We start from the raw sequence: 13,104 nt of genomic DNA on the forward strand, positions 1-13,104 counted from the left end.
ATATATATATATATATATATGTATGTATATAGATAGATATAGATATAGATGATAGATATAGATATATAGATTTTTGGGGGGAGGAGTGTTGGGGGGTACATGGAGAAAACCAAGACAAATTAAAAAAACATTAACATTGTATTTTGTGTTCTGTAGAATGTACATATTATTCCAACACAGAGAATGTTTTGTTTTGTTTTACCACCTATACTGAGAATTGCTAAATATTACATTAATCATTGTCAAAGAATAAATGTATCTTTAAAAATAAACAAGAACCAAAACCAAGCTGTCAATCAGTCTTTGTCTAAGATTTTCAATATGGGTAAAAATACTTAACAACTAAGGTAACCCATTTAATTGTTGTGTAGTTTTGTTTCAAGCCTTTGCTTACACTAAGGCTAACTACATATCCTTAGCATTTTGACATATTCACCACAAATGGTAGAACTGGGAGCAATCAATACAAACCTAATTCTTCTTCTCTATGACAATCTTTCAAATATGAGAAGATAGTTATCATACCCTTCTACCCCAAAATTTCTGTTTATCCATTTCACAAATTTATTGGAAATATCATTCAAGGAATTCATTTTTTATTTTAGTATAATAAAGAAAAGGTTATATCCAAAAGCTTCCTCAAGGCAAAGACTTGATTACAATTTTGTATAGGTTCTAAAGGTTCAGAGGTTTCAGAAAAAAAAGGTAAAAAGTTGCTTTCTCTATCAACTATAAATTCAGAATTACTGTCAACAGCAATCCTGCTTTTTACAGAGAACTAAAAGATAAGCAATAGTAAATATGTACACAAATTGGCAGACTAAATAGCTATCTAAACAAACATCCATTTATTTACTTCCCTCCAAGCCTCCACATTTCCTTTATTCATCCTAGAACTTGAGCCTAGCAAATTCTCTCCTTATTCTGAGCTGGTTAAGAAAAAGTAGCTCTCAGACAACTTATTTATGACTAGCAATGTCCAACCAATTTGCAAAGGGGTCATATGAGTCTTGGTTTAATGAAAACTTCCTCATAGTTGGAGCTATCCTAAAGAAGACTGATTTGACATAGCAGGTAGTTGGCTGTTTCATATCAGTCTTTAGGCAAAATCACAATGATGATCGCATTTATATCTTCAAACAAAAGTAAGATAACTACATATTATTCATGTTGCAGAGAGATTTTTGATCATATTTGGGTTAAGTTGTATGTTTCATGAAGTCCCTTTAACTCAAAGATTCTGTTTGTCAAAGTATTATGAATCATAGAACCACATGTTTAGAAATAGAAGGGAACTTAGAGGACTTAGAGGCATGTAACCCAACACTCTCATTTTTACAGACAAGGATCTGCAGTTGAGAATATTATCTGATTCAATTAAGAGTCATACAGCTACTAAGTTTCTATGAATTTCAAATTAACTTCATTTCTGTTCACTAAACAGGTCCATTCTCCAAAGCTTGAGACATAATCTCCACATTCCACTCCCACCTTAATCTTCCTTCTCTGTTTACTGTATCCCTTCCTTGGCCAATCTGATTTTACAGATATATATATATATATAAAATTTCCTTATGTATGATTTTTAAACCGATCCCTCAGTTAACCTAACCTTGATCTTGGATGATGAGTTTATCCATCAAGCACCTAAACTCTGAACAATTTAATTTACTATTGTTGGACTACACATTGCTGAAAATATTGCCCCAAAGGTTTTTCCAAATGTAATCTATCATACTGACAGCTCTCCATCTTATGAACAATGTTCTAGTAAATCTAGTTTGGGAAGCACTTTAAAATGAAAGAAAATTTCTTTTTCTATGCCTTTCACTTCCAACTATTGGAAGGAACTCTTTTTAAATAGAAGATAAAGAAGTTACAGGATCAATGAAATTTAACAAGATCCTAATCTGGCAGAAGACGTATTTAAATTCCTTCATAAATTAATCCACATCTTTAAATGAAGAGCAATGGAAAAAAAAAAAGATAAATCTCAAGAATTTCAGCTCACACCCAAGCAGAGAAAAGTTTCATGACAAAATAAAGTGAATTAAAATATAATCTCTGCTTGTGTGTCTTTCATTACCAAATGTATTCATATTAGCCCAATAGGCCAGTTAGCCTTACCTGCAGCCATAACTTGTTATTCACAGCATCTCTCCCTGTAGCAATACACTGAAATGTAGCATTTTGCCCTGCATTGACTTCAACATCACCCAGCCTCAAGAAATGAGGGGATTTATCTATGGAAGGAAGAAAACAAGGGAAACAAACACAATTCACATGGACTTACATGTTACATATTTCTATTTCCCATGATTAACAAAAGCAATAATTCTAAAATTGGCTAACACAAATTCCAAGAAAAGAAAAATGATTTTGAAGGATATTTTCATGAATTTTTAAAATAAATCTCCTTTCCCCTCCTTTCAGTAACCTTTTATTTCCAATATATGTAATGTTCTAAATGTAATGGGCATTTAATAATTGCTAGGTGACAACTATTGCATTATCTAAGTGAATAATAATAAAACCATTACAAATTGAAATAAAAAAATAACAAAATAAATACAGAAAACATCAGGCAAAATAATGTAAGCATTCAGAAACAAGTACGATCTTATCTGAAAATATAAAAAAATTGTAATAGTGGCATAGATAGGCAAACAACCTATTTAATTAGCCAAAGCTTCATTCATTTCCGCCCACCCTCCAGGCCCATAGTATTATTGCTATAGTTTTCTCTAGTGATTTAAAGAATATAGAATTGAGGTGCCATCGAGTATGGTAACAATTTCTGTGACTAAATCTTTATATATGAACAGCTTCAGGAAAGCTACACAAGTGATATATTAGACTGACAAAAGTGATGACTATAGTTGAAGGATAGATAAGTTATAAATCCCTCAAATATGTTTTCTGTAGAATTATCTGTTAATGTTAAGTTTTCTAATGCTTTTTTAAAAAACTGGAAATAATAATAAGTATATGGAGCTCATTTAAATGTCATACTAATATTGTTAAATTAAAGTTAATATTATCAACTTTTGTTTAGCTATCTTTGAATCCATCTCTCTTTTTTTCAAGTTCAAATGATAGCTAGATATTACCTATTTTTTCACATTAATATTATGAAAGAATCTTTGATACATATTAGTCCATGAAGGGAATATTTTCCCCCTTTTTATTCTTAGAAAATGAAAAGTAAAGGAGACAGTTAAAACTTTGCTGCCTATAATTGATTCTAGTAAGGTGTTAGCTATTCTCCAGAAAATATTAGGAAAAGCAAGTAGTTGCCACTACAATAAAAGTAGAGCACTGGCACTTATTTTTAATAATGTCCTATAATATCAATGATAGAATATATATGTGGGCACTCACACATACCCACCAAGGAGGATCACTGAATACTCAAGACCATAAATATAAGCCCTTTGTCAATCAGGTGTAACGGGACAGGACTTTATAGGATAGTTGTCCAAAATCTGGCTTTGATGACTCTAAATAATGGTTATGTTTTAACAGATATGATTTGCCAAGAGGAGTAAGTCTCATTTTGACATATAGACCATAATATGTGAAACAGTATATTTATTGTAAAACAGGTTCATCAACACTCCAATTTGTCATATAAGAATCTATTAGAATGCTTGGAGTAGAATAGGAAAAACAAGTTTCTACACTTGGCTTTTTATTTTCCAATTCTAAATATAGTCTGGTGTATAAGGCTACAACTACAAAGGTGCCAGTCTCTTCTAAAAGAAATACCCCAATATAAGCAAAATATTGTATCCACATTAAGAAACATTTCTGTGTATATGACAATTTTCATGCAAGTATGAAATAATAAATCAATATAACATATACATACATGAAAATACTGATGATTATTGCTTTCTACTCTGACCTTAAAAGAAAGTTCAAGTAAATTCTGTCCCTTTATACAATAATTACCTTTAACTATAGGTGTCATACCATTCTTTTTTATTAAACAGTTTGGGAAAAAAATATCCAGGTGATGAGGACAAATTACACAGGAGATAATAGCAATCAACAAATTGATGAAAAAAGAGTCAGTATTAGGGAAAGGGAAAAGAAGGAAGTTACATGACCTGTACAATATTCCACTGATATAAATTTAAATAAATGAAAATTTCTTTTTGTAGTACTAATATTCTATAGGACACTGGATAATAACTTCAAAATTCATTTCTAATCCATAATATGTGCACCTCTTGTTCTCTTTAGTTATAGTCACAGAACCTTGCACATAATAGGTACTAAAAGTTTTAAAAACTGAACTGAATTAGCAGGGATGGGAAATATTCCTCAAGACTGCAGAATACTTCTTAAACAAGCTACTATAATAGCCATAAAATGGTTACAATAGGCAGTAAAGAGAAATGCTAGAGACAGGAAAAGAGAAGAACGATCAAGTGATAAAAACTCAAGTCAGTGCCAATATCAAATAGGTCTTGAAAAGCCCCAGGAAAACACAACTCTTAATCACACTTACCACAAGGATAGCTCAGAACTTGGATATCATCAATGGCAATATAGCCATTCCTCCCATCTGAGACTTCAGCCTCAAATATTACCTGTCAGAATGAAAGGAAAAATGTTTACAACAATCATTTCTGCATGGTTCCCACCATGGAGGGAGTGTAGATGACATATGACTTTTATTTAAACTGAATTTTCCATAAAGATTAAAAGATATTTATTATATAACATCTTGGATTTTGATCATATTCTAAACTTTAATCACAGATGGATCACAGGAATACCAGAGCAATAATTAATTTTTCTGAGATGAAGTTGTCACTCAGTTTTTAAAAACCCAACTGAAAATTATTATTTTTATCTCTGGTAGGCAATATGCGGTCTCCAAAAATAAGTTATGTTGCATAAATATACATGAGAACACACATATACACATGCACACTATTGAAAAATAAAAATAAACATGGTAAATAAAGGGGTCAAGCTTCTCTGATTACATTTCATTAATAAATCTCACATGATACTCAAGAAAAAAATTCTGTAAAGAAGGTGGGACAAATATGCCATGGTGAATTAATTCAGTGAATATTTCTTGAATAACCACTATATGTTAACCATTGGAGATACAAAGACAAAAGTATACAGTCCTTGTAAAGAAACTAACTCTACCTGTAAGTAACAATATATTCACAGATAAGTACACAGATAACATACAGAAAAACATTAAGTATAGACATGCCTTCAAAATCACAGGGGTTAGGGGACAGTATCAGATTTTTTTTCGCTCTCTTATTACCAAAGAAATCTGATGTTTTTTTCATTTTATGGAATGTTAATAATAAAAGAAATTATGTATATTTATGGTATTAAAATATGTTGGTATCATACAACATGATACAAATTTTTTATACATTTTGGGGTTTCTAAAGTTTTTGTGGGTCATTTTCTGGCTTTAATGTGTCATCTGCAGCTTCCATAAAATTCTACCAAAAATCTTATTTAATTTCTTATGCCAAGCCATGATATATCAAAACTGCCATGCAGAATTCTGCAATGGGGAAGGAATACCTGTACTAGGAAGAGCTCCTCTAGGAGATGGGACCTGAACAACGAACAAAGTGGAGTTAAGGACACAGTGAAAGAAGTAGAATTTACTGCAGGTCATTGGGTTCATAAGCAACATGCCTGGGACAAGAATGCCAATCTTTCGTCTCCCATCTAAGTGCTCTTTGCCCTAGACCTTCCTTATATTTGATGGAAATAGTAAAGTAAGACTGAGTTTCCAGATTAGTGGGAGAGGGAGAAAAAGACATTATATGATCTGTACAACATTACTTAAGAACAAAGATAAATTCAAGTAAATAAACTACTTTTCCTGAGTGTCACAGGTACTTAGATATGTTTATTGGATTGGATTAATATTGGATCAGTGGAAATAAAAGCAGTAATAAAAGGCTAAATAAGCCTGTGCCAGAGAGTGTAGGAGGATCCATTTCCAATGGCCAGGCACATAATTTTAGAGATGTACAATGAGAAGAGGAGCTATCTGGTTCAAAAGATAAGATTACTGGACTTGGAATGAGGAAGAGTAATCTTCATTAGTTCAAATCCAGCCTCAGACATTTACTTGCTGTATGACTCTGGACAAATAATTTAATCCTGTTCGCCTCAGTTTCCTCATCTGGGAAATGAGCTGGAGAAAGAAACAGCAAAACACTCCAGGATCTTTGGCAAAAAAAAAAAAAAAAAAAAAAAAAGAGGAGGATATCACAGACATGACTAAAATGAACAACATGAAAAGACATTAACTAACTAATGTGTAGGAGGGTTTTTTTAAGAGAGAAAAATTAATCCATTATGCAATTCAAAAGAAACTACTATATGTGGGAGTAAGGGTGGATGAGGTGTTTAGCATTAACATGTTGTGGAAGCATGGTTCCCTGCCAAAGACATATAAAGGGAAAACATAGTGTAGCATAGAAAAGATGAATTTAGATCTGGGGATAGATTTCTATATTTCCTACATCATTTTTAATTCTGATAATCAAGTCTGACATCATAAAACATCATTGCATTAGCATTATTATAGGATGGGAAAAGAGCTGTATAGAATATTAATGAAGTCTGTCTTTAGCAATAATTTTCACCAAAAGTACATGAATTATTATGATAGGGTCAGAGGAAGGTCCAATGCCTCTCTGTAGAGAGTTTAAGTGTCCCAAATGTGCTCATTCCATTCTCTAATCTCAGAATTCCTTTGCTTTCCTTAATTTATTTTATTATGAATTTAACGAACAATAAATTAAATGAGTGATTTCATATATAAGAACAAATCTAGAAAGGGTGAGCGATTGTACATGAAATTGCAGATCTTTATTTTGTACAGTTTGAGTTTTCTTAGATATATATTTTCAATGTATAGCTTTGAAAATTATCTTGCTTATCTTTATTTCTTTCTGGGATCTCTTTTTTTTTTCTTTTGTCTTGTCTTGTATTCTAGTGTGCCCAATACTGTTATCTTCTAATCTATCTAAATAGAGATACCCACCATGTTAGTTTTATGTCTCAAATGATGGCTTTACCTATATTTCCTTTGACCAAGTAAATGGTACATTCAGACTGATTATAGTCTAGACCAGTGATGGCAAACTATGGTCCACAGGCCAGACACGGCTCCCTGAAATGTTCTCTCTGGCTATGCAACATTATTCCTAATCTGAGCAATACAATGAGTAGGATACAATACCATGAAACTTTGAAAGAGTTGCCTTAGAAACAGACTGACAGATGAGCCCTTCCTTTCCTTTGGTCCCCTCTTTAAAAAGTTTGCCCATCACTGGTCTGGACTATAATTATGGTACATTTGTTATACAGTATGACATATTTGGTAGACTATAAATGAACCCTACAACAACGTAGGCTACAGAACAGAAGAGACCCTGACTTATTCACCTTTGCAGTTCCTCCAAGGTATATGACCATATGCTGTATATCCCTAGCAATTAATCAATTAAGTTACATACTTAGTCATTGATTAAATGTCTCTAAGAAGTAAATAACTCATCAGTTGGGGAATGGCTGAACAAATTGTGGTATATGATTGTAATGGAATACTATTGGGAAACAAGAAATGATAAACAAGACAATCACAAAAAAACCTAGAAAGATTTATATAAAATAATGCTAAGTGAAATAAACAGAACCAGACGGATGTTGACACAGTAATGGCAATACTGTTCAATGACCAACTGTGAATGAATTACCTATTATACAAGGATTCAGGACAATCACAAGGAACTCATGATGAAAAAGGTTATCCCTCAATATGGAAGGAACTGACAGAATCTGAACGCACACTGAAATGTACACTTCTTCATTTTATTTTCTCCATGAATTTTTCTCTAGTATATGCAATGTGTCTTATTTCACAGTATGAGGAAAATGGTAATATGTATTGTAGGATAACATATGTACAACACATATCATATTACTTATCAATTTGGAGAAGTGGGAAGGGATAGGAAGGAGAGGACATGGATTGCAAAATGTTAGAAAATAATTATTAAAAATTGTATTGACATGTAAAAATAAATTAAATGGTTGTCTACTCTTTAATTTCTGGACATTCAAGCCTTCCCAGTGCTCTTTTCTGCCTTTTCTTGCATCATTCCCATTCTTATGCTTACGTCCTGATGGCAAATGATAGATATGTTCACTGTGGCATTCCATTTTCCATAAGTCACTCTACTTTAAACCCAAAGTGGGTGCTTTGATAGAGGTTATAGTTAAAAACACTAAGAATAAAACAATCAGTGCAATCCAAAGACTAATTCTTATCTCTGAAAACCAAATGTTTAAGCCTTAGTTCATTATATCTGTTCAATGTGAGTACAGACAGTACCACAATAGATGTCCACTTAAACAGAATCCAGGTAGAAAAGAGGAAAATAAGCAATAAAACTGTACATCATCATATGTCTGCTTGAGTATGTGATAAGAGCAAGTAATGTCATCATGAAGATGAGAATGATGATTGCTCTTGGCAAAGAGCTGATTGTCTTGATGGGCAGAACCAGACATTCATTCACAGGATGTGCCTGATGTCTTGACTTGATCTGCAGGACAATTCATATTTGTTGAAAGGAGGAGGGTTTTCATGGGATAAGAGGGAGAAAAGGTTGGTGAGTATTGATAAACCTTTTTTTTTTTAAAGAAATGTCTTTAAATCACTTTAAAAGATCAACAGCAGAAAGAAGGAAAGATGGTGAAAATACAAATAGTTATTTAATTGCCTGAAATGCATAAATATAAGATCCTACCATGTTTAAATATATATCAAAAAAAGACAAACTCAATGGAAGAAAGTGCAGGTTTAAATGCTCTTTTCCAAATCAGAAGTTTCTGAGACCTGTATTTCTAGATAAATGCAACAAAAAAGAGACTATGGTCAATAATCTTCTGACTATGGTCAAGAGAGGAAGACAACAGAGAAGCATTCTGGCCATAAATTTTTTAATCACCATTCTGAAGGATGTTCTATACAAGGTTCAAATAGGAAATGGATTCCCTTTCGAAAGATAGGTGCTGATTACATCAAGCCATAAAATATTAATGGGCCTCCTTAATGGTATCCAAAAATATTCAAAAAAGCTTAGCCCAGTAATTCATATAAAAATAAATAAATGAAATGTGCTCCTGGTTAAGAATGATTTATAGCTGAAAGGTCAGACCACTTATTGGCAGAGAGAGCGAGAGAGCGAGAGAGCGAGAGAGCGAGAGAGAGAGAGAGAGAGAGAGAGAGAGAGAGAGAGAGCATGAACATTAGATTAGCTTAGAATTAAAAAGATGGAAGAGAGTGAGCTGGTGCATATTTGGGGAAATGTACTATAATTTTTAATGACTCCAATTTACTCTTTACAATAAATACCCAGCTTTTCCCACACAAAATTGCTAGTGATACTTGTATGACTGAGAATGTTCCTTTCCATTCGCCTTTCCTCCCTCCCCACTTCTCTCTGTTGTTCTTCACTAAGTCTTAAAAAGGATACATCTGAAGGTATGGGAGGGAGAGGAAAGAGAAAAGGAAAAGAGAAAGGGAAAGCAAAAATCATTTGGGATAGGTGCTATTTTGATTCCATTTCATGGTTGACAAAACTGAGACATAAAGAGGTTAAGTGACTTGCCCAAGGTCATGAAGCAAATATGTGTCTAAGGTCATATTGGAACTCAGATTCTGCCTTTAGCTGCAGTGCTTTATTCCACATTCCATTTAGTTGTCTAATCAAATAGGATATCCTATCAGATCAAAAACAGATATGATGAAAAAAACATGACTACAGAGTGAATGGAATAGGGATGTATATGGCAATGCAATACTCACATCAATGCATGACAAGTCCAGGGACATATTGACAATACATGGTTTTAAATAATATGCTAAAAATCGATTAAGAATATATGCTATTTATCTTAATGTTTAAGATTATCTTCCTGAAGTTATTTTAACTTGTAGACTCTTTCTACTTTTACAAATTGTTAAAAATTCCATTGCTTATGAAGGTATTTTGGGAACTAGGAGTCCAGCTTCCATGAGAAAAGTATTTTATTTGCTCATTTAAATTCTACTTCATTTAAGAGGGTATAATAAATCTCGGCCTTTGTTAAAAAGGAAACTAAAGAAATGTTTCTTGATTGTGAGAAAATAATTAGTTTCTCTTTTCAGTGACCTTTTTCTCCCTGTTAGGTGTTGGCTTTGCATCATTAACAAAAGCCAGAGGAAATGTCTAAGACTATATCCCTTGACTGGTAAAGATCTAATCAGCTTTCTCACTTCAACAGAGCATTCAACTCATAAAAATCTTCTGTCCAGGCCCCACTACACCCCCAAAATGGAGGGGTAGTGGTGGAAAGATCCCTACTATGCAAATTAACAAAAGTTTGTAGAAATGGGTCAGTTAGCTAATAGATTAAGCATTCTCAGAAGATGGGTACTTAATAGAATGTGTTTGTAGTTCTGACACATATCAATTTAAGAAAAAAAAAAAATCTATTACCGCTGCTGAGGCATAGAATGAGCTATACTTTATTTGCTTGCTGGGTTTTTTTTTCCTCCACTCCATTACCTGAAATCCTGAAGGTGGCTCTTTTCATCTAATTTTTGCAACTGTAGCAACATTTCAGGACTACTGATTAACAAGAGGCAGAGAGTAAAATAGTGGAAAGGAAATAGGTAATGAGAATAAGGACAACTTTGTTCTTGTCCATGTTAATTCAACTTCATACATGCAAAATTTCTGAAGAACAGTGGCATTTTTTGCTTTTAGTTTGCCTGAGTAGAGGACACTTCTATTAGCTACCTATATACCCAAAATGCAATTTTACCAAAAAAGGAAAAAAAACAGCACTTTAAAAAAATAGTATTCATTTCTACATCACTTTTGTTTCCAAATTTACACTATCCTCTGAATCTAAACAGAAAATCATCCCTTGTGACAAAAATAGATTAAAATATAGAAAACAAAGGCAGTTCAGCAAAATAAACCAATATATAAATAAACTCAATCTGACCACAGATGAAATTTCCCAAACTCATACTCAACCACCTCTGAAAAGAAAGGGGTATGAGATAAATATCATCTTACCGAGACAGACAAATTTAAAGATATTGTCAAGCAAGTGAAAATCTAAAATATTCATGTGCCAGCAACTAAAATATATGACTGTATTCATACAAGTAATAACCTAACTTTTTTGTTATTATGATTTAAAAACTTCAATTAATACTCTGGATTCTGGTAATATAAATTGATCGTGACAGGATTTATAAATACAACTATTTTAATACTGATTTCTATTATATGCAATTGAAAAATTTAGATAGAGAATATAATAGCACATAAGGAAGTGCAATACTTCATTTAAATGTGGAACTTAAGTACAAGTAGTAATAGTTTATTCAATAGTATTTTGATACAAATGAAGACCCTAAATATTTAACATAGACTTTGTGAAAAATTGAAGCTTGAAAGTGCTCCAAAATCTTGGCTAAAACATCATAGCAGTGTTGGGTACCCCAAGTGTCCTTTTATAAATGTGATTTCTAAATAAAGGTAGTTTTACTGAGGAGAGAATAGGACAAAGGTATTTAATACATTTTTACCTAATTCATAAAATTTTGTTGACATAATAAAGTGACTTTCCCTGGAGAAAGTCCTAAATAATTTTGCTGAGCTAATTTGGAAACCACAAAAACACAATTACTTCCATTTCAATGCTTAAGTGATGCTGTGAGGCAGTTTTCTGCTGACAGGGCCCTAGAGGATCTTAAATACAGAAAGTCAAACACTTGTAGTAAAACTTTTTAAATCTAGGATTTTTTTTTTTCCATTTAACTTTAAAAAGTGAAAAGAATCTTCTTTGCTAAGCCATAACTTGTATTCATTGGATCATAAATTTGAAGCTGTAATAGGCCTGATATATCTTATAGTCCAATTCTGTCACTCAAAACTGAGGAAGTTTAGGTTCATTGTGGAGATGTGTCTCAAAAAGAGATCACATGCCCAGGTGCATTATTTAAAGGATGGTAAACTCAGAATACATAGCTACAAACCATAATAGATTTTTAAACACTGACAATGGCAAAAAATAGCAACAACTAATGAGATAATATGTTCTTAATTTTTTTCCATTAAAATCCTTTGAGGATTGATTCTCTGACATTTTTCTTTACTTCTTTACTAGTACCAAAATAATTGGTACATGCCCAGTCTAATACATAAGGAATCCTAAGAGTCATCATCTTGGTAAATGATTTCAGAATGCAAATAATTTGACCTAAGATGAATTATAGATATAAAACTAGTTCAACACATAAAGAAAACAATCTGCACAATATTAAACCTGATAAATGCTCAGCCACTTTCTGCTGGAAGATTTCTGATAAAAGGTAGTTCCCCAAGTAGCCTATTGTATTTTTAAAAAAACTCTTACATGATAAGGAGAATTCGTGCCCAAATCTACCTCTGTAAATACTACCAATTGTTCCTTTTTCTGTGCTCTGATAAACAGAACAATTCTAAAATGTTTTTATGTGACAATGATAAAAATATTTGAAGATGGCTGTTGTGGTCTTATACACTCATGGACTTCACCCTTGATACCGACAAAGAGGAAAAGCATGCCTAAAAAGGGATCTTACACACACACACACACACACACACACACACACACACACACACACAAAGTCTCTTGGGACCAAAGGTATCCCTGAGGCACATCCTGAAAACTATATATCTTACTAGCTAAAAGTAACTTATTCTACTCCCTGATGCTCTAGTGACTAAAAGAGACTGAAGTTTTAGATTGATGATGCCCTCTATTCTTTATACTCAAAAAAAGAAAACTGGCCATTTCTTTGCCCTATATCCTAGAGGGAAGGGAGAGAAAATATAATGATTTATTTCTGTTGTATTCAAAGATATTTCATTAAATGCACCGAAATGATGCCAACTGTGTAAGTCTGTCATTACATGTTTTTACTTTTAAGCTAAATTGAGTTAAATGAGGAAAAATGTTATCTCAAAGACTTTGGGCATGCATTTT

At 32.6% G+C, this 13,104-nt stretch overlaps 1 protein-coding gene across 6 annotated transcripts in view; it reads right to left on the reverse strand.

Moving 5' to 3' along the window:
* PTPRK (protein tyrosine phosphatase receptor type K) overlaps nt 1-13,104 on the reverse strand; it is a 733,127-nt gene that overhangs the window by 352,691 nt on the left and 367,332 nt on the right. For all 6 annotated transcript variants that reach the window (XM_044676955.1, XM_044676950.1, XM_044676951.1 and 3 more), the window contains exons 4-5: nt 4,517-4,598; nt 2,128-2,243 (exon numbers count right to left, since the gene is read on the reverse strand). In XM_044676955.1, the coding sequence (XP_044532890.1) occupies nt 2,128-2,243; nt 4,517-4,598 (198 nt within the window). The remainder of the gene's footprint in view (nt 1-2,127; nt 2,244-4,516; nt 4,599-13,104) is intronic.

This window comes from Gracilinanus agilis, chromosome 4 (assembly GCF_016433145.1).
Source record: "Gracilinanus agilis isolate LMUSP501 chromosome 4, AgileGrace, whole genome shotgun sequence".
NCBI classification, from domain to species: domain Eukaryota; kingdom Metazoa; phylum Chordata; class Mammalia; order Didelphimorphia; family Didelphidae; genus Gracilinanus; species Gracilinanus agilis.